The 19,587-nt window shown below is 46.3% G+C and overlaps 1 protein-coding gene across 1 annotated transcript in view; it reads left to right on the plus strand.

Moving 5' to 3' along the window:
- Positions 1–19,587, plus strand: part of LOC310697807 (inositol polyphosphate 5-phosphatase OCRL-like) — a gene marked incomplete at both ends in the record, with an annotated part of 45,158 nt that overhangs the window by 21,316 nt on the left and 4,255 nt on the right. Inside the window, 11 exon segments of the mRNA XM_083484439.1 lie at positions 2,159–2,212; positions 10,472–10,581; positions 12,053–12,188; positions 12,680–12,779; positions 13,086–13,120; positions 13,250–13,429; positions 14,224–14,427; positions 14,794–14,817; positions 17,258–17,312; positions 17,315–17,364; positions 17,888–17,993. Coding sequence (XP_083340565.1) covers positions 2,159–2,212; positions 10,472–10,581; positions 12,053–12,188; positions 12,680–12,779; positions 13,086–13,120; positions 13,250–13,429; positions 14,224–14,427; positions 14,794–14,817; positions 17,258–17,312; positions 17,315–17,364; positions 17,888–17,993 — 1,054 coding nt within the window.

Raw genomic sequence — 19,587 nt, forward strand, 5'->3', positions numbered from 1 at the left:
GTCTGCAAATTACACAACATATGCTAGTTTTGTAGCCGCTCAGGAAATAGTCAAGCACGGGAAGCCGTTCACAGATGGAGAGTATATAAAAGAAGCATTCATTAAGATTTCGGAACATCTATACATGGACTTCAAAAACAAGAATGAAATTGTGCAGAAAATCAAAGACATGCCTCTGTCTGCGAAGACTGTTAAAGACAGAACCCTAAAAATGGCAGAAAACATTAGCAAACAGCAAATTCAAGACATTAATTCAGCTGTGGCGTACTCCATCGCCTGTGATGAGTCCAAAGATAAAGGTGATATTGAACAAATAGCGCTGTTCTGCCGATATGTGAACTCTTTTGGGCCACAGGAAGAACTGATTGAGCTGATACCACTAAAAGACCAAACAAGGGGTGAGGATATCTGTAAGGCTGTCCTGGACTTTTTAAGTGCTAAAAAAATAAACACCAACCACCTGGTCTCAGTGGCTACTGATGGGGCACCGAGCATGAGAGGAGCACAGAAGGGCTTTGTGGCTCTACTGCAGAAGGCACTGGGTAGAACGCTGCTGTCATTTCATTGCATCCTGCACCAAGAGGCATTGTGTGCTCAAACATTTCCCCCCGAATGCACAAAAGTGATGGATGTGGTCATTCAGATTGTTAATAAGATAATGGCAAAGGGTTTAAACCACCGCCAGTTTCGTTTGCTATTGGATGAGGTGGAAAGCAAATATTCGGACCTCCTGCTCCACAACAAGGTCCAGTGGTTGTCCAGAGGTGCTAAAACGCTTTGTCACATGTTTGGAAGAAGTAAAAACCTTCCTGGCCAGCAAAGAGCTTACCTTTGCTGAGCTGGAACAGCCAGACTGGCTGGAAAAATTACATTTTATGGTAGACATGACAGCCCATCTAAACACGCTAAATACAACCCTTCAGGGGAAAGGAGGCACAGCCCTGCACATGCTGGAGGAGGTTTTGGCATTTGAGCGCAGGTTGACAGTGTTTGTCAAAGATTTCCAGAGAGGTACACTGTCTCACTTTCCCTCTTTGAGAGAGTTCAAACAAAGTCATGATACGATAAATTTGGAATATTTCAAGTCTGCAATCACCGCAATGCAAAGCTCGTTTGGGAAACGATTCTGTGGGTTCAGAGAGGAAAAAAACACATTATCCTTCCCTGTCACTCCCCTGGCGATCGATCCATCCCTATTGAATATGACTGCGTTTCCAGGTGTAAGTCAACCTGATCTTGAGCTGGAACTGGCTGATATAGCCGACAAAGATATATGGGTGTCCAAGTTCAAATGCTTGACCGCTACTCTTGAGGATGTTGCCCGTCAGAAGGCCATTCTGGCTCAGAATCATAAATGGAGTGATATTGAAAACCTTCCCAAACAGGACAAACTTGTATTCGAAACATGGAATGCCATCCCCAACACTTATATAAACATGAAAAAGTATGCATTTGGAGTCCTGTCGATCTTCGGTTCCACATATGTATGTGAGCAGGTCTTCTCCAACATGAACTATATTAAAAACAAACATCGATCACGCCTCACAGATGACAGCTTGCAAGCCTGTGTGAAAATGAAGGTGACGTCTTACAGCCCTGATGTGCAGACACTGAGCACTGAGGTTCAGGAGCAAAAGTCCCATTAATCTGGTTAGCTGGTTGTAAATTAAATATTTTAATTAGCTATTAATTTGTCCTTTTTTCTTGAGATTGACAGCTGACTGCACGATCCTGTATATATAGCATTAAGGCAAGAAACAATATATGCAGTGTTATATTTGTTTTAAATGTTGCAATGTTTTTGCGGCTCCCAGTTGTTGTTTTTCTTCGGAAACGGGTCCAAGTGGCTCTTTTTGTCTTAAAGGTTGCAGACCCCCGTTCTAGTCAGTGGAGAGGCAGTGCAAACATAAGTGGGCCTTCTTCTGGTACCCTTTTCCCAAACCTTGAAACACTTGAAAGGCCAAATGGGATGCTCTGAATTGGGCCTGGAAGCAGTTCAAGAGCCAGTCTAGTTCACAGAGCACTAGCCTAATATGATCATACTGCCCAATCCTAGTTATCAGTCTTACTACATATTGCAGGAAGTGGCAGCAGGCTGCCCCCCGACCCCCGACCCCGTGAGCTAGCCTGTAGCTGTGGTTGCTTTGCTTTTTTCCAGCATTGTCATCTGATCACTAAAAATGAGCTTCATAGACTTCTGACCTATGACCAGGTGAGAGACATCTTTGTGTTATATGTGGTGGTTTAGGATATTGCCCTGTTTATTTCCTTTGTCTGGGGGAGGAAAATAGCGCCGAGGTAAGACGCGCCTACCGGGGCTCCTCGGATTTCTTTTAATCTTCCTTTAATCCTTTATATATTTTATCTTAACTGACCCAGTCAGCCTTTGAAGCATTTTATAATTGCTGCAACTATATGCCATGGCAACCTTCTGAGAGATTTGGCCCTGCTCCAGATTGCTGCAGACTGCTCCTTGTTTCTCTCTTATCAGCGGGCCGGCCTCGGCTGCTAAAAGAGAAGAGAACGCCATTATCTTAATTGGAGAGAGGGCTTAAGAGGAAGACGCCGTGTGGTGTTTAAATCCTGAATAAGTTATCGTTTGTGCCCAGGCTGCTGTCATAGAGGGCTGAGAGAGGCCAGTGGAGCCAGGACACTTGGCACCCTACCCCCTAGACATTTTGAGGCTGTTACATTTCAATACTTCCTCTTGTGAGAAGTTGCAAACTGGGTCCAAGATGCCCACGGAAGACTGAGGTTGTAAGTGGATTTTACCGCAGTGGAGAGGAAAACTTCACTATTAGTATCCATCCAAGGAGCTTACATCCACGGTGCCATCTTCTGGTGGTCTTAGCTATCTTATTTGTGCGTTAAATGTTATGTTAACTTAAGAATCGTATAATCCTCGGCCTGAGGAAGTATGGGTCAGAACAAACGCTTGAGAGACTTTGACGAGCCCCTATCATCCCCTAAACCAAAACTATCAAGGTTGGTGCCACACCGGAATAGAAGAGGGAGAGACAATGCCGAGCATTGCCTTGCGGTGGAAACTCAAAATCGCTTCCTACCTCTAATTGATTTAGAAGACACTTCAACTCTGACGACTCAAAATTTTTCAAAAGTAAAGCTGGTAAAGGAGAATATGAAAGAAAAACTCTCATCACGGGATGATGGTTTAACATCTGATAGGGGGGAGTTCCCCAGTTGTGAGCAGTTACACTTAGTAATTAAGACCCTTCACTGTATCTTTAAAAGGCTGGATGAGGTATCTTCACAATTATCCAATATCCTGCTGAAAGTCGAAAAACTTGAATCAACAACACAATCTTCAGTTTGTGAGGTCAAAAACTTATTGCCTCACCCCAATTCAGATAAAAGAAAGGAGACTAAAATTAAATATATCTTAAATTCCCAATTGAATAATCAGATATTAACTCTGCAACCCAAGAAAAGTTGTCTTTCTGTCAGGTCGGAAATAGGAAGATGGTCATCACTAGAAGGGGCTAAAGACTGTTTAAGCAAACTTTTAAAAATTAAGAAACACCAGATTGACCTATATGCGGTGATGCCCCTGTTCCGACAGACCACCTTCTTGAAGGTGATACTTGCGTTTCACTCTGAAAAGATACCATCTATTATTGCCAGGCGAAAAACGCTTTTGTCCATGGCTGATATCGTAGCAACAAGGGGTTTTGCAGATAGCAAGATCAAACCCCTTCTAAATAGGTGCCCGGGCAGTGAGGACATTAGGACAAGTGACTCTGCTTTACTTCAAAATACTGCCAGACCCTCCTGCGATGATTCTGCAGTGTGTCATTTCCGACCAGTTTCGATACCCTCTCAAACAGCCATACATGAGGACGGAAACCTGCAGACTGCCCTTGATGAAAGGGAACTTATTGATTCGTTCAGAGCCTTCCCTCCGAAAGAACAGTCGGTGATGATGCAAAGATTTGACACACTTAAATCTCAGCTTTTGCAAGTCCAACACAGAGAGGAAGATACTAACGATGCTTCAAACAATCCCACTTGGGCTCACCGGACAGAAGTGGTAGACCCTCTTAAGCTCAGCCCCACTTTGAAAACAAAAACCATCTTGCAAGACTCAAATCTTCAAGTTGTTAATGCCCCCAGTGCTATTCCACGAGACGACCAGGCTATGCCATCCTCTCTTAACCTTCATCTATATCCATCGACCAACACACCTAAGGATGAAACTCTGATTTCCCTGCCTGACTCAAATCCCTCTTTAACTTACTCATCTATGCCAGAGCTAGAATCTTCTCCAGTTTCAACCAGTTATAGAAGTAGTTCACAAGTGATGCCCCCGAGAGAGTCTTCCGTAATTACCGCCCCCGATGTCCCCTCAACTGTGAATGTTACACTTCGGGACCCGTCGTCGGAAACGATTGAAGACCCGATGGGACGCATCAATAAAATCATCCTAATGCCTGATGATAAATCTGCTAGAGGGTTTCCTCCGACGGACTCAACTTCTCCCTCTCTGGGTATTTCTCTGTCAAGTTGTACAAAGAATTTCGAAATGAAGAGACTTCCTGTTCAGGGATCTACTTCTAGTAGATCAACCTCGGTGTTCCAACAGTCAAACCAAATTGTTAAAAATTTTAATTCGGAGGGCTCCTCTCAGTTACCATCTTCCCAATGTAAAATAACTGATTTTTTTGTTACATCTTCTGTCTCTTCCAGAGAATCTGTCCCTCCTTCGCTTTGACTGTTAAAAGAACAACACAGAAGTACCCAGCTAGCAGTCCTAAGTTGGAATATTGCTGGCTGGAAATGCAAAAGATTAGATCCTGATTTTTTGTCCTATATAAACTCTTTTCAGATAATTCTTTTGTAAGAAACATGGGAAGAAGATAAAATAGATATAAATGGCTTCAAACTGATATCACTTCCAGCTAGTCCCTCCCAAAAAGGTGGCCGGTCCAGAGGTGGTCTTGCAATCGCCATATCGCTTAAAATGAGCGCTAAACTCTCACTAGTTCAGACTTTTCCTCCTTTTGCCTTTACAGGTCTGATTTCAAGCGAAAAATTCTCCCTATTAATCACCAATGTTTATCTTCCTCCAGGTGGTCATGTATCGGACCTCCATTATAGATGGGATTCGCTGGAAGATCATTTATTGGCATGTTATGCTATGTACCCTAATACACCATCGATAATGGGTGGTGACTTTAATGCACGTACAGCCGCCAATTGGGATGGGATAATTAAGGCCAAGTGGTGGGTACCTCCCCCCTATCCAAAATCTGATTTAATCTCCTTTATATCAAGAAGATCTAAGGACATCAGAGTGAATGAGGCGGGAGTCCTTCTCTATCAATTGGCCATTCGTATGAATTTGAACATTTTGAATGGCAATTGCCCTCCGGACGTGCCAGGAGAATTCACTCATTTGGGCATAACATCAAATAGTGTCCTAGTCTACCTTCTAGTTTCAGAAGACCTATTCTCAAACTTCCCTTATTTTAAAGTAGACAATGTGCAATCCAGTGGCCACCTACCTCTAGCGGCCAAGCTAACACTTGACTGGCACCCAGTTAGCGGCTCACACCCAATTCATGTAGGTTTAAATGCTGCAGCTCAAGTAAGAAGCATTAAATGGTCTGTGAAACAGGCCCAAAAATACGCAGAATTCTTCCAGAGGAATATCTCCGAATCCTTTATTGTCTCAGTGGTGGAGTTGTCTGAACCAAATAGGATATTGGAGTGGTTCTCCCACCTCTCCATAGCTTTAACTAGCTTCTTTACGATGCCGGCTCACCTGGCTAACCAAGATCAACCCAGGTTCGGTGCTCCTTGGTTTGATTCCAAATGTAAGCAAGCTAGACTCTCTCTCTGTTGTATTTACAACAGATATAAATCTTCTGGAGCTGAAACTCTTTCCCCAGAGTACTTGCAGGCCAAAATTGCTTACAAACAGGCACAGAAGTCAGCCAAGCATGAATGGCACCTAAGACGTTGGCAAGCGCTGATTGCTGCCTCTAAACTTCGCAGCTCTCGTGGTTTCTGGAATTTAATCAACAAAAGATCGAGGAAATACCCACTGACGGTTATACCAGCCCCGACATGGGAACAATTTCTAAGAAAATATTTCTCCCAGACAGCTATCTCTAACATTCATCCTGACACTCTTTCATGTCACTTGCCCATATGGCCAGATACTGACCCAGTAGATTTAATTGCTAAATTGAAAACTGATAAAGCCCCAGGGCCCGATCTGATCCCGGCGGAAGCTATTAAACAACACCCAGTATGGTGGGCCAAAATCCTTGCAAAAATCTTTGATGCAGTTAATGCCACGGGCCAGATACCTAGATCATGGAAGGAGTCCATCATAATTCCTATATATAAAAAGGGACCATCAGAGGACCCAGGAAACTATCGTAACATCAGTTTACTATCAATCATCGGGAAAATCTATACTCGCTTCCTGCTAACCAGACTAACCCAATGGGCCGAAGATTCCAATCTGATAGGCCATGAACAGGTCGGGTTTAGACCAAATCGTGCTTCTATTGACCATGCACTAATTTTATATCATTTGGCGCGGAAGTATTCTTTCCCCCCTCATGGTCTTCTATGTGCTGCTTTTATAGACCTGAAGGCGGCTTTTGACAGTATCTCTAGAGAGCTGCTATGGGAAAAATTGGCAAAGTGGGGCATAGAGAAAAGGCTGTTGTGGCTTATGATCAAATTACATGAAGGGACGGCCGCTAGGGTGAGGTTAACACCCGAGGGCGATCTCACAAACTCTGTACCAATAAATAAGGGGGTACGACAAGGGTGCATCCTTGCCCCCTATCTCTTTAATCTTTATATTAGTGACATGAGAACTCCCCTAGTTGAGGCCCAAACCACCATTCATGCACCCAGGCTTGCAGACGATCGCTGCCCCTTATTATTGTACGCTGACGATGCGGTGATCCTCTCATATTCAAGAATCGGTTTGAGGAGGGCTTTTAAGATCTTCGCGTTATATTGCCAATCAAATTTACTTACCATTAACCATTCCAAATCTAAAGTTCTAATTTTTTCCAGGAGTCGTAAAATGTATAGATGGGAACTCGAGGGGAAGCCAATTGAACAAGTCTACAAATTTCAATATCTAGGAATTTACTTCCAGCATAATATGGGATGTGGGAGTCATAGCCACGGTAAAGGCTTGTAATATTGCAGGGTGCCCCCTGACCTCGGCTGACCAGCACTCTGAGCTTTACAATGCATTGGAATGTATTGACCTTATAAGGAATTATGTTCCCCCCCCCTCTGTGCAGTGTAACCTTATATGGTTTGGGGGTGGGTTAAAGCCATGACCGGGTGAGGTAACGTGAGAGATTGGAATGCAGCCATGCGGCTGGGGAGAACAAAGAGTAATAAAAGGACTGGAGGGAGAGGAGAAGTCTGAAATGAGCTGCCCTCTGTCCGTGGAAATATTGCTGGCTTCTGTGTCTTTATTTTATGCTAAAAAGCACCATTTGTAACGGCTGGCTCCGACAATGGGATGGCAAGCGCATATCACATACTTACAAAATAAGGGCAAAGCCCTTATCTATGCTCTATTACGCTTTTTCTTTACAGAGGGGGCTATGCATGTTCCATCTGCCTTAAAAGTTTATAGTGCAAAAGTGGTTGCAACTATGGCCTATGCGGTCCCTCTATGGGGCGCTTTTGTAAACCTCATGCCTCTGGTGACATTGCAATTTTTTTTTCTCAGACGCCTTTTGAAACTACCCTCCTGTGTAAGCAACTCTGCTATTCGTTTAGAACTTAAGACCCCATCCTTAGAGATCCTGATGTGGAGACATGCCTTTAATTACTGGCTGTCTCTCTGGCATAAATTGCCCAATTACCATCTTATTCAGTGCCTTTGGAGAGATGAATTCACCAGCCCATGGGCAACAAAAATCCATTCCAAACTGTTGACTTACGGAATCTCTCCTTCCAATATACTAAACTTAGATCTAATTACAGTAAAAAAAGTCATCAAACAAAGATTGGAGGAGGTTGACTTGCAACAAAATCTTACTACAGGTGGTGGTACATGTTCCCCGATAAACCTGGGCATTACATTTATGTCCCAGATACCTCGATATCTGTCTACCTTATCGGTTGCGTCGCATAGATTCGCTTTTGTTAGAGCCAGATTTAATGTGTTCCCCTCAAATGTGCTGAACAATAGATTTTCTAACGGTAAAACCTCTGTTTTATGCGCATGTGACAACAAATCAATAGAATCCCTTTATCATATCTTGTTTAATTGTCCTTTCTATATTGTTCCCCGATCAAGGATTCTGAGTTCAATCATTTTGGAAACTGTTGCTAAACCACCTGATTTACATCTAGCCTATCTATTCCAAGATATTGACTCTTATAGAACATTACAGGTTGCAAGATTCCGGAATTCTGTGCTTTCATATAAAAGACTTCATGGAATGCTGCATGACTATTAAAATCTAGTAAATTCTATCCACCATCTTTATATTCAAGGCCACAATATGGTACATCTAGAGACCGTATGTAATGTGAAGGAGATTATGCGTTGAAATATTTTAGTTGATATTTTAAAATGTAAAACACTATTTTATTTACTGATTGGTTTTACCTGGTGGGCTTATAGCCGAATAAAGTATTATCTATCTATCTATCTATCTATCTATCTATCTATCTATCTATCTTCCTTTGTCTGGGATACCCCAGCCTAGGCTAGAGAAACCACTTTCAGGCAGTTAGGAGCAAAGAACATAGGATGACTGCGACTTCTACAAATGCTTTTTAAGGTTGCAAGTTTGTGCAACCTGAATTAGAAGCAAGTCCCAATTAAGTTGGAGGGTTGCCTTGGAATAAGTAGGACTGCTCTGCAATTTCCCAGTTACAGGGCTTTCCTAGCTCAGCACACGCTCCAGATGTTGTTGGACTCCCATCAGCCCCAGCATAGCTGCTGTCCAGCAATATCTAAAGGTCTAAGGTTTCCTGCTCTAGGTTTTGCATCGATCTGGAAAATCTGCATTGCTCATATGTTCTTATCAGCAGATACTTCCATTTAGTCCAATTAAATTGCTGATGCTTTTTGTTCTACATTTTTCTCTCCAAGGTTTGTGTGTTCATCATGTTGACAACCTTTCTCCCACTTGGCATAAGGATCATTGGTATTTTGTGTTGAAACAGAGGCCTGATTGCTGCACCTTACGGTGGATTTAAACTCTGTGAGCGTAGTCATGCCTTAGCCCTTTGAGAAGGATGCTGCAAGGAAGGCAAGGGGGGCAGCCTCAGACTTCCAACATATGCAAAACCATGATAAAACATTAAAAACTTCCCTAAAGGCTGTATAGTTACTTATCTCCTTGACATCTGACGGGAGGGTGTCCCACAGGGCAGGTGCCACTACTCAGAAGGCCCTCTGCCTGGTTCCCTTCGCTTCTCACAGTGAGGAAACCGCCAGAAGGCCCTCGGTGCTGGACCCTGATGCCTGGGCTGAACAATGGGGATGGAGACACTCTTTCAGGGCTGAGGCCATTTAGGGCTTTAAAGGTTGGCACCAACACTCAGAATTGTGCTCAGAAACGTCCCGGGAGCCAACGTAGCATGCAAAAGGATGGTTTTGCAGTTGCTCATAGTGTTGGGGTGTATTCTGGTGCTTGTTAACAGTTTGTATGGATTATTGGTACATATAACATTGCATATTGTAGGTATGGCTAACCTGTGGTCTGCCAGATGTTACTGAGCTGCAGTTCCTGTTGGCTCCAGCCATCATGGCCAGTAATCAGGGATGATGGGAATTGGAGTTCTGCAGCATTGTGAGGGCCACGTGTCTGCTGCTCCTGAGTTAGAGGATTTTCCTGTCGTGTGATGCAGCAAAGTAATTTAAGATGACATGGGGCAAAAATGCACAAGCATCCTGTACCTTTAATAAGTGTGTATAAGATAGGATTTCAGCAGGTATACCCCTTTTTTTGCACTTGGCTAACCTACTAGTAGGGACGCGGGTGGCGCTGTGGGTTAAACCACAGAGCCTAGGGCTTGATGATCAGAAGGTGGGCGGTTCGAATCCCTGCGACGGGGTGAGCTTCCCTTGCTCGGTCCCTGCTCCTGCCAACCTAGCAGTTCGAAAGCACGTCCAAGTGCAAGTAGATAAATAGGTACCGCTCCGGCGGGAAGGTAAACGCCGTTTCTGTGTGCTGCTCTGGTTCACCAGAAGCAGCTTAGTCATGCTGGCCACATGACCGGGAAGCTGTATGCCGGCTCCCTTGGCCAATAACGCGAGATGAGCGCCGCAACCCCAGAGTCGGTCACGACTGGACCTAATGGTCAGGGGTCCCTTTACCTTTAACTTTAACCTACTAGTACTTCACCTTGGTCTTCCAGCACAACAGTGGCTGTTAATAGACTCCATTGTCAGGCAACAGGGGGTCTTTTGCTTCTCTGCTGATTAGCGATTTCTTTTTGGCTTTAGCTAAACATTCAGCGTACCCAAAAGACAACTTTTGCTGATTTCACAGAGGGAGAGATCAAGTTCATCCCGACGTACAAATTTGACTCTAAAACAGATCGCTGGGACTCCAGGTAAGCGCCTGCTTGATAGTTGAGCCTTTGTAAGTAAGTCCTCTCAATCTTTCTTCTGCAAGGCTTGTTTGTTTTTCCTAGTCTGCCGAGATGCCAGTAGTGTCCTGCCTTTCCAACCTCCTGAGCAGGCTAGTAAAAATACATATTTTAAACATGGCTTTGTGCTAAGCAAGCTGTTGGAGGAGGGCTAGAGTTGAGGGCTGGACGGACTTCCTTTCCTCTGCAGCCAGAATGGACACCAAGCCACGGAGGAAGAGAGAGATCCAGCTCTCCTTCACCTGCTCACTTTGCTTGCATGGAATTCTGGGTTGCCAAAGGCTGCTAGGCGAGTTGTGAAATGCAAGGCTGTGGTATGTTGTCTTCCTCAAGCCATCCCTGCTCAAAGTCTCTGGAAATGTTTTGGCTCCTTTTCCCCACATTTGTCCTGATAACCAGCATCCTCTGTTTTGTGGTGTGTATAAGCGGTGTTGCAGTTCCTTGAAAGGTGCAGCAGGCTGAATGAGAATCCTCTTTGTGTCAAGGAAGTCTGGGAATGAGACTTGGTGCTCTCTCGAGATGAGTCTGCCAGGGCATAAGAGCATGAGAGCAGCCCTGCTGGATCAGGCCATTGGTCCAACTGGCCCAGCATCCTGTTCTCACATTGGCCAATGAGATGCCTCTCGGGGAGCCGACAAACAGGACCTGAGTGCAACAGCACGCTCCCCTCCTCCAAGCCATACTGCTTCTCTTGGTGGAGTATGTTCTGTGGCCATTATGGCTAGTAGCCATTGAGCCTCACCATCCAGGATTTGGCATATTCTTGTGGTTCTTGACAACTGTCAGAAGCCACCTAGGCCTGCTAGTTTCATTGCTCTTGCTGTGGTAATGGGGAAATCAAAAGGACAGGCAGAACATATAGTGACGAAGCCGGAAAACGGCAGGCTCCTTTGGGCAGCATTTCAGGTGCCAGAAAGGGTCTTTTGGGTCACTGAAAAAATAGTGTCTGAACAAGAATAACAGGGCCCCTTGCTTTGGGGAAGGATCATCATTTGGTGGTGTGCCATATGCTTTGTATGCAGAGTCTCAAGTTGAAACTCTATGGCGCCTCCACCTGAAAAAGGATTGGGCCACAGAGAGCTGCTGCCAGCCAGAGGAGACTTAATTAATGAATTGTGGTGTTGGAAGGGATCATGAGGGTCATCTAGTCCAACCCCCTGCAATGTAGGAATCCAAACTGGGGGAGGTCAGAAATTCATTCTGACTTGGTTGAAGGCAGCTTTGGATTTCCTATCAACTCTCTCCATGAGGCAAAATGCCTGCACACCTGCAAGGTCCGCCCCTTCAGAAGTTGGACTCCCAAGCCCCATCATCTCCAGCTGTTGACCGTGGTCAAGATCACAGGCCGTGTGTGGAGCCAAAGTTTGACTGTGTGAGCCTTGTGTGTTGCCTCAGGCAGTCCAACAGTCCTGGTGTCTCTCCTGTCTCCTTGCAGTGGGAAGTGCCGTGTGCCAGCATGGTGTGAGCCAATCCTCTGGAGAGGAGGCAGCGTGAATCAGCTCAGCTACCGAAGCCACATGGAATTGAAAAGGAGCGACCACAAGCCCGTCAGCTCCCTCTTCCTCACAGGGGTAACACCTGCCCTGGCCAGGGCTATCGTCTATTCAGGGTTTTTAGTTGCCTGCTATGTGGCACCTCCTCGAATCTGGGCAGGCCCTGACCAACAACCAGGCCCCTTTCCACAGAGCTCCTCCTTGGCCAATGACTTCCGGTGCAAGGAGTGGGCAGGTTTTGGCTCTGTTAAATCCCTAGGCTTCCATTCTCCACTGTTCTGAGTACACGCTGCTCCTGCAGGCATGGCAGACCACATGGGCTGAACTGTATACCTTAACCGTTGGCTCCATTCATGCAATGGAGCTTCTGTGGTACTTGGCTTGGAGCATTTGGCTTCAGCCCATTGGCTCTGGAAGTCACAGCCGCTGCCATCCTGGGGAAGCTCTCAGAGTTACAGTACTTGCCTCTTTCAGGGCTGGGAACAGGGGGGTGCATCAGGCCTTTCTGCTCTTAACTCATGCCCCCCCTATAGTCCATAGCCCCAACAATGTGCTCTGCCCCCCCATAGGTGAAGGTTGTGGCTGACCGACGGTACCGGAAAGTGTTTGAGGATATTGTTCAGTTGATGGACAGGATGGAGAACGAATTCCTTCCCTCCCTGGAGGGAGGTAAGGACGAATAGGATCCTCTCCAACCGCTTAAAGGGGGTTTGCTGCAAAAAGACCAGGGGGGAAAGAAGCCCTTGGCCCATCTAGCTCGGTCTTGATTTCTGGGGGATCTCTCCCAGCCCTACCTGGAGATGCTGGGGATAGAACCTGGGACCTTTGCAGGCAAGGCAGATGCCCTTCCACTGAGCGGCAGCCTCTTCCTCTTCCTCGCAGGCAAAGACTCCAGGGGTAGCCAGCGTGGTGCCCTCCAGATGCTGGACTACAACTCCCATCATCCCCAGCCAACATGGCCAGTGGCAAGTGCAGCAATATCTGGAGAGCCCCACGTGGACCTGTTGCATGTGCAGTCCCCTAAACGAGAGCCCGGGGCCAAGGACAAACTCCCCCCTGGAGCACGTTTCCTTGCCTCTGCTGAAGGCAAGCACTCTCTTTCCTCCCCCCCCCCTTTTGCTCTGCAGTTTCCGTTTGAGAATGTGAAGTTCCGGCAGCTGCAGAAGGAGAAGTTCCAGATCACAAACAACGGGCAGCTCACCCTCCACTTCTCCTTTATCCCCAAGCTCAGTGACAGCCAGGATTGGAAGCCATGGCTTCGCGCTGAGCCCTGCGAGGGATACTTGGAGCCCAGCGCGTCTCTCTCTGGAATCAGAGAAGTGTAGAGTTGGAAAGGGACCCCAAGGCTCATCTAGGGAAGGCCTTCCTTTTCTCCTCCTCTTCCCAACCCTCCTCCCTCAAACCTTGGGAGTTTGGTAGAGCAGGGGAGGCTTAACCTTTGTGGGCTGCATTGCCCCATGCTCAAGCCTCCAAGGGCCGCACGTCAAAGCAGCTGAGCCCAAAGTGTAAAAGTGTGTGTGACCAGCTTTAAACACACACACACACAAATGAATTGAAGCCAAACAATGCTGGAGGGTCCCAAAACACCTTTTGGCATTGCAGGGAACCAGTGAGAGCATTCCGTCCAAAAATTACTTTTTTAAAACAATGCGTATTTTTATGTTGTGGAGGCACAAAAATATCTTGGAGAACATATAGAACTAGCCAAACTTTTAAAAACTCAGTGAAATGTAAACTAAAAAATAAAGTTACATTGGGGGCGCAAAAATCCTTTCCCTTTTTATATTCTTTTGTTAGGATCACTTTCTCTCACCCCCCCCCCCCAGTATCCTGTCACCATCTTCTGTGCAGCTGCTGCTTTGGAGGACTAGAGAGGAAAGTGGGGTGGGGGTGGGAACTGAGTCGCTTCTTCTCCTAATTCTTGAAGTTAAGGTTTCCCCCATACACCTGGGAGAACAGGATGCTGTACTAGATGGGCCATTGGCCTGATCCAGCAGGCTCCTATTGTGTCCTTCTGTTCAATTCTTCACTGTCTTCACTTTTAATTTACAGACAAGCCAACTTGGCTGTGCCAAAGAGTGTATCTACCTGACCTCCTCCCGTTTTAGGTGAGACGGGGGACATTTCCCTGGATGTGTACGTCCGCAAGGAAGAGAAGATTGAGGCTAGCTTTGTCCTTCACCTTGACCGTGGCAAGGACTATTTCCTCACCATCAGTGGGAGCTACCTACCAAGCTGCTTCGGGACCTCCTTGGAAGCCTTGTGCTGGATGAGGCAGCCGCTTGGCGAAGTTCCCGTCACCAGACTTATTGACCTGGTAGGGAAAGGGGTTGATTTACCTGGCAGGTTCATGTGCTGGATGTCTACCCTTCCCACTCTGCTTGCCTGCTTGAAAAACAGCTGCTCATCCACTCAGAAATGTGGGGGCTGGGGGTCCTCCGGTGCATTCAGCTTCAGCTTCTGTAGCTGTGCATCCGCTTCCTGTGTGCTGTTCATGCCCTTTGTTTGCCTTGACTGAGTCATCCCAGGTTCTGGTCCTCCCACCTGCCCTTTCGCTGTGTGCATTTCCCTGCCATCTGCCCAGATACTGTTCAGCCAACGGGCTGTTTCTTTCTCTTCTCAGGGCCTGTGCCATTAACACCCTTGGTTGTCTTTTGCTCTTGCCTTCCTCCTCTGATCTCAGGGAGAAGACAGCTTCCTAGAAAAGGTAACAGTTGGTTTGCTATCCTCTAGATGTTCTTGTAGCGGGCTCAAATCAGGTACAGGCAACGCCCCGTTTACACGGGGGTTGCGTTCCGAGGTACTGTGCGTTTAAATGAAATTGCGTATATTGGGGACAGCATTGGAAAAGCCTGCAAACACCCTCTAAACTTCCGGAAGCCCTTTTGAAAGGCCTTTTGAAAACCAGCAGCCTCCCTGCAAAACTCCTTGCTCCAACTCTCCGCAGGCCTGAAAGGTCGGTGCCAAAGCTCCTGGGAGGGAGTCGAGATGCTGTTTCCATGCCACTTTGCCGCTTTTGTGCTCTTGGGGGGGCATTTTTGCCCCTTCAAGTGCCCCTTCCAGCTTTGCGGCAGTGTGCGTGTGCCTCGAAGGCACGTAAATGGAGTTGCCCTTGTCAACGATCAGCAGCTGCTCCATGCAGTGGCAGCTGGTCCCTTAGGGCAAACCAGGCACTACCCCACCAACCTGACTTTCCTCTCAGGCAACCTGCACCTGCCTGCCTTCTGACTCAAATCCAGTCCAGGTGGTGGCTCTAGCTCTCTGCTTTGGTCTCTTCCCTAGTCTCAACGTGGCCCTTGTAGAACTCGGCAGAGGAGAACGGAGACGAAACCAGAATTTGCCAGCACTGCTTGTCACTGATTTTGCGCTGCTTGACTCTGGGTCCGCTTGCGATTGGCAGCACGGGAGGCAGAAAGCCCAGTCTCATGATGCAGGCGCCAGCCCCCTCTGGCCCCAAGAGCCAGTTTTCTCCTTGTCTCTGTGCTCAGCCACTGCTGCACAGGCTATGCCACTCTGGCTTACTCTTACCACCTGAGCACTGGCATTTGGGAAGCGGTAGTGGCTGCTTTGGGGTGGCTCAGGGAAATGTCACTCCTCTCGAAATCAGATCTACATGGGTGTATTATCCTAGCCACAAGGAGACAGTGGTGCCTGTCAATTTGGACAGCTGTAGACATTTAGAACCATGGAGGATATGTTTATCAGTGGCTATTTCTTGCCACTATTATCACAAACCACATGCTTTTGATTACCAGTTTCTGGGGAACATGATGGACAGAGTGCTCTTGTCCCCGTGTCCCCATGGACTCCCAAGGGCATGTGGTTGGCCATTGTGGGAACAAAATGCTGATCTAACCCAGCAAGGCTCCTGTGTTCTTTAGCAGGCACCAGCTACTCTTGCACTAAGACTCTGATACAGCATGTGTCATTCCCCACACCAATACACTCTCTCTCTCAAGACAGGGACAGGGAGTATTGGCAGGGGGGGAGGGGGGATGAACTGGATCCTAATCCACAGCTGCCCTGGGGATGAGGGGATCAAATTCTCCATCCTTGCCAACTCCTTTTAGTGATGGGCTGCTTGCCATTGCTGTGCTCCTAAAGCTCTCTTGCTCCCCCCTCCTCTCTTTCTCTTTCTCTTGAATGTGGTAGCTTGAGATAGAACTAACCACCCTGAACATTTCTGGAGAGGAAGATGGGAAGGAGACCGGAGGCATGGTTCACCAGCTGCTGTGTGCTGCATTGCCCAGACAAAGTCGTGGGCTGGGGCTCCAGCTGTTGTTCAATTTCTACCACTGCCTCTGCAATGTGCTCTAGACAAGGGGTGGTGAACATGTGACCCCATCATCTCATCATGCTGGCTGGGGCTGCAGCCCATCAACCTATGAAGGCCCATCCATGTTCTGTTGCTCTTTTTCTTACTTATTTCCTGCCCTTCACCCTAAGGTCCCAGGGCAGGTTCCAGCAATTTAAATAAAATGTTAGCCAAACCTTATGTCCACAGCTGCATATTTAGTAAGCTTTTGGGTGAACTGCACATCCGGAGTGGGAGGATTACGAGCTGCATATTAATAGGGGAGGGGGAGCTTGGATTTGGGGTGCGAGCAATTTGTTTTTTGTTTTCCCCCTTGAGATGCTTGCTGTGGCTAGGGCCGGGCGATACGTCAATATAGATATATTTTCAAATCAGCTTGAAGTCTAGATAGTGAGACTGGTTTCATAATTTCTGACCTGGCAATATATTGTGAATCATGATGTGTGTGTGTACTATGCAAAAAACACCATGTGGGGGGAAACTGTGAAGCCAGACAATGCTTCTCGAGATTCCTGCAGCCCCTGTGGACTCTTCCGGTTCAGCTTTCCCCTGTCCTCCTGCAGGGGGCAGCGAAAATCACAATGCGGGGGAAACCGTGAAGCCAGCCAATGCCTCTACATAGCTCCATCTTATTTCAGACATCATGCTATATTGGTGTATTGCAATGTTTAGCTAGTGATATATCACCGTGTTGAAAGCCAGCTATCGCCCAGCCCTAGTTGTGGCCTCAGAGGGCAAGACTTGTCCACCCAGCTGGAGCAAGGGAAGAATGCATACAGGCACACATTCTGTCAGGCTCTCATGCCAGTCCCGCTTGTCATTGGACCTCCAGGAGAAGCAGTTTCTGGATATCGTACCCCAGGATGGTGATGACTCCACTGAGCGGCCAAGGAGATCTGGCTTTTGGTGGACCACCTCTTCAAGAATGCCTGCCACCAGGTGAGCTGAGGGGGACTGCACCATTGAAAGGATGGGTGTGGGCTGGAATCCAGTACCAGTTTTGGGGTGTGCAGGTTCCAAACGTCCCAATTGATTTATATCTTAGCTACTGACTCGCTCTTACAAACTCCTGCTGTGAGTATAGTGGCACCTTGGTGGAGCGGCAGCGGGTGGGACATCCAGCATACGGTCTTCCTTAGAGCGGCTCAGAAGAACCCAAGTGTTCCCAACCATTGTCTGTCTCTCCCTAGCAAAGCGGCTCTCTGAGACTCGCCACTAGAAGAAGCGGGGAATGAGTTCACTCTCCCATTGCCCCAAATCAGGAGAAGGGGAGTAGGAATGCTACTGTGGAAAGCAGGCGGGATACAATTCTCAGCCCTTGTGCCAGCTCTCTTGGTGAGGGGCTTCTCTCCATTGTGGCATTCGTCGACCTCACATTATGCACCTCAGGGCTGGATTGTTCTTCATGCTATCCAGGATGTACCTCATCCCTTCCGAACGCATGGGTGATACTCTGCTTCAGGAGGACGTCTTCCAGACCCCGGGGACGCAGGACGAGCTGCAGGAGATAACTGAGTGCCTGGACACCAGCATTCCCGAGACGATCCGTATCCTCTTTGGGGGACATTGTTGGGGAGCAGGGCTGCTTGGTGGTTTTCTTTCGCTCTTGGCTGGAGTGGACCTCACTTTTATATTTTTTTTATTTTTTTTATCTTTCCAAGACATTTTTTCATAACCAACCGGACTTCCCCACATCTCCCTCACCCTGCATTCTTTACAATAAAAATATCAGCAAATTGTTACCTTGTTTCATGTATTCCTTTGTACTTTCAAATAATTATATTTTATGTTTAAAATACTTGTTGTCCATTTACTTTTACCTTAAAATAAATATGATATTACTTTAAACTTTAGTCCTTTCATAATTATAACTTGGTTTCCCATATCACCGAATCTTATTGCTGAAGCTAGATTTTCCAAATCATGCAAATTCTTAACATTCATATAACTTATAATATTTTTGTAAATAGTCCTTAAATTTTTTCCAGTCCTCTTCCATTGTTTCTTCTCCCAAGTCTCGGATTCTGCCAGTCATTTCAGCCAGTTCCATATAGTCCATCAATTGCGTCTGCCACTCTTCCAGTGTGGGCAAATCTTGTGTCTTCCAATACTTTGCAATATGTATTCTTGCTGCTGTGGTTGCATACATAAAAAAAGTTCTGTCCTTCTTTAATACCTTTTGGCCAACAATGCCCAAAAGGAAGGCCTCTGGTTTCTTGGGAAAGGTATACTTAAGTACCTTTTTTAACTCATTATATATCATTTCCCAGAAGGCCCTCACTTTTGGACAAGTCCACCAAAGGTGAAAGAATGTCCCTTCAGCCTCCTTACATTTCCAACATTTGTTATCAGACAGGTGATATATTTTTGCAAGCTTGACTGGGGTCATGTACCACCTATATATCATTTTCATAATATTTTCTTTCAAGGCATTACATGCCGTAAATTTCATTCCGGTGGTCCATAACCTTTCCCAGTCCTCAAACATAATGTTATACCCAATGTCCTGCGCCCATTTTATCATGGCTGATTTGACTGTCTCATCCTGAGTATTCCATTTAAGCAGCAAGTTATACATTCTCGAAAGTACATTAGTCTTTGGTTCAAGTAGTTCTGTCTCTAACTTCGATTTTTCCACCTGGAATCCTACTTTTTTGTCCGTTTTAAAAACCTCTTGAATTTGAGCATAATGTAACCAATCTCGCACCTTATTCTTTAATTTGTCCAGGCTCTGCAACCTCTAGTTGTCTCCAATTTTTTCTATTATCTCCCAATATTTTGGCCAACCGGCCTCCATATTGAGTCTTTTTCGGGCCTTAGCCTCTATTGGTGATAACCACCTCGGGGTCTTATTTTCTAGTAAGTCCTTGTATTTAGTCCAGACAATAAATAATGCTTTTCTAACAATATGGTTTTTGAACATTTTGTGAAACTTTACCTTGTCGTACCACAAATATGCATGCCATCCAAAAGCATTATTGAACCCTTCCAGATCTAGGACATCAGCGTTTTCTAAAAGAAACCAATCTTTCATCCAGCAGAAAGCTGCAGCTTCATAATATAACCTCAAGTCCGGCAGGGCAAATCCCCCTCTTTCTTTTGCATCAGTTAGTATTTTAAATTTTATTCTGGGCTTTTTGCCCTGCCAGACAAACTTAGAGA

The sequence above is a fragment of the Podarcis liolepis genome (genome assembly GCF_965112155.1).
Source record: "Podarcis liolepis genome assembly, chromosome: W".
Classification (NCBI taxonomy): domain Eukaryota; kingdom Metazoa; phylum Chordata; class Lepidosauria; order Squamata; family Lacertidae; genus Podarcis; species Podarcis liolepis.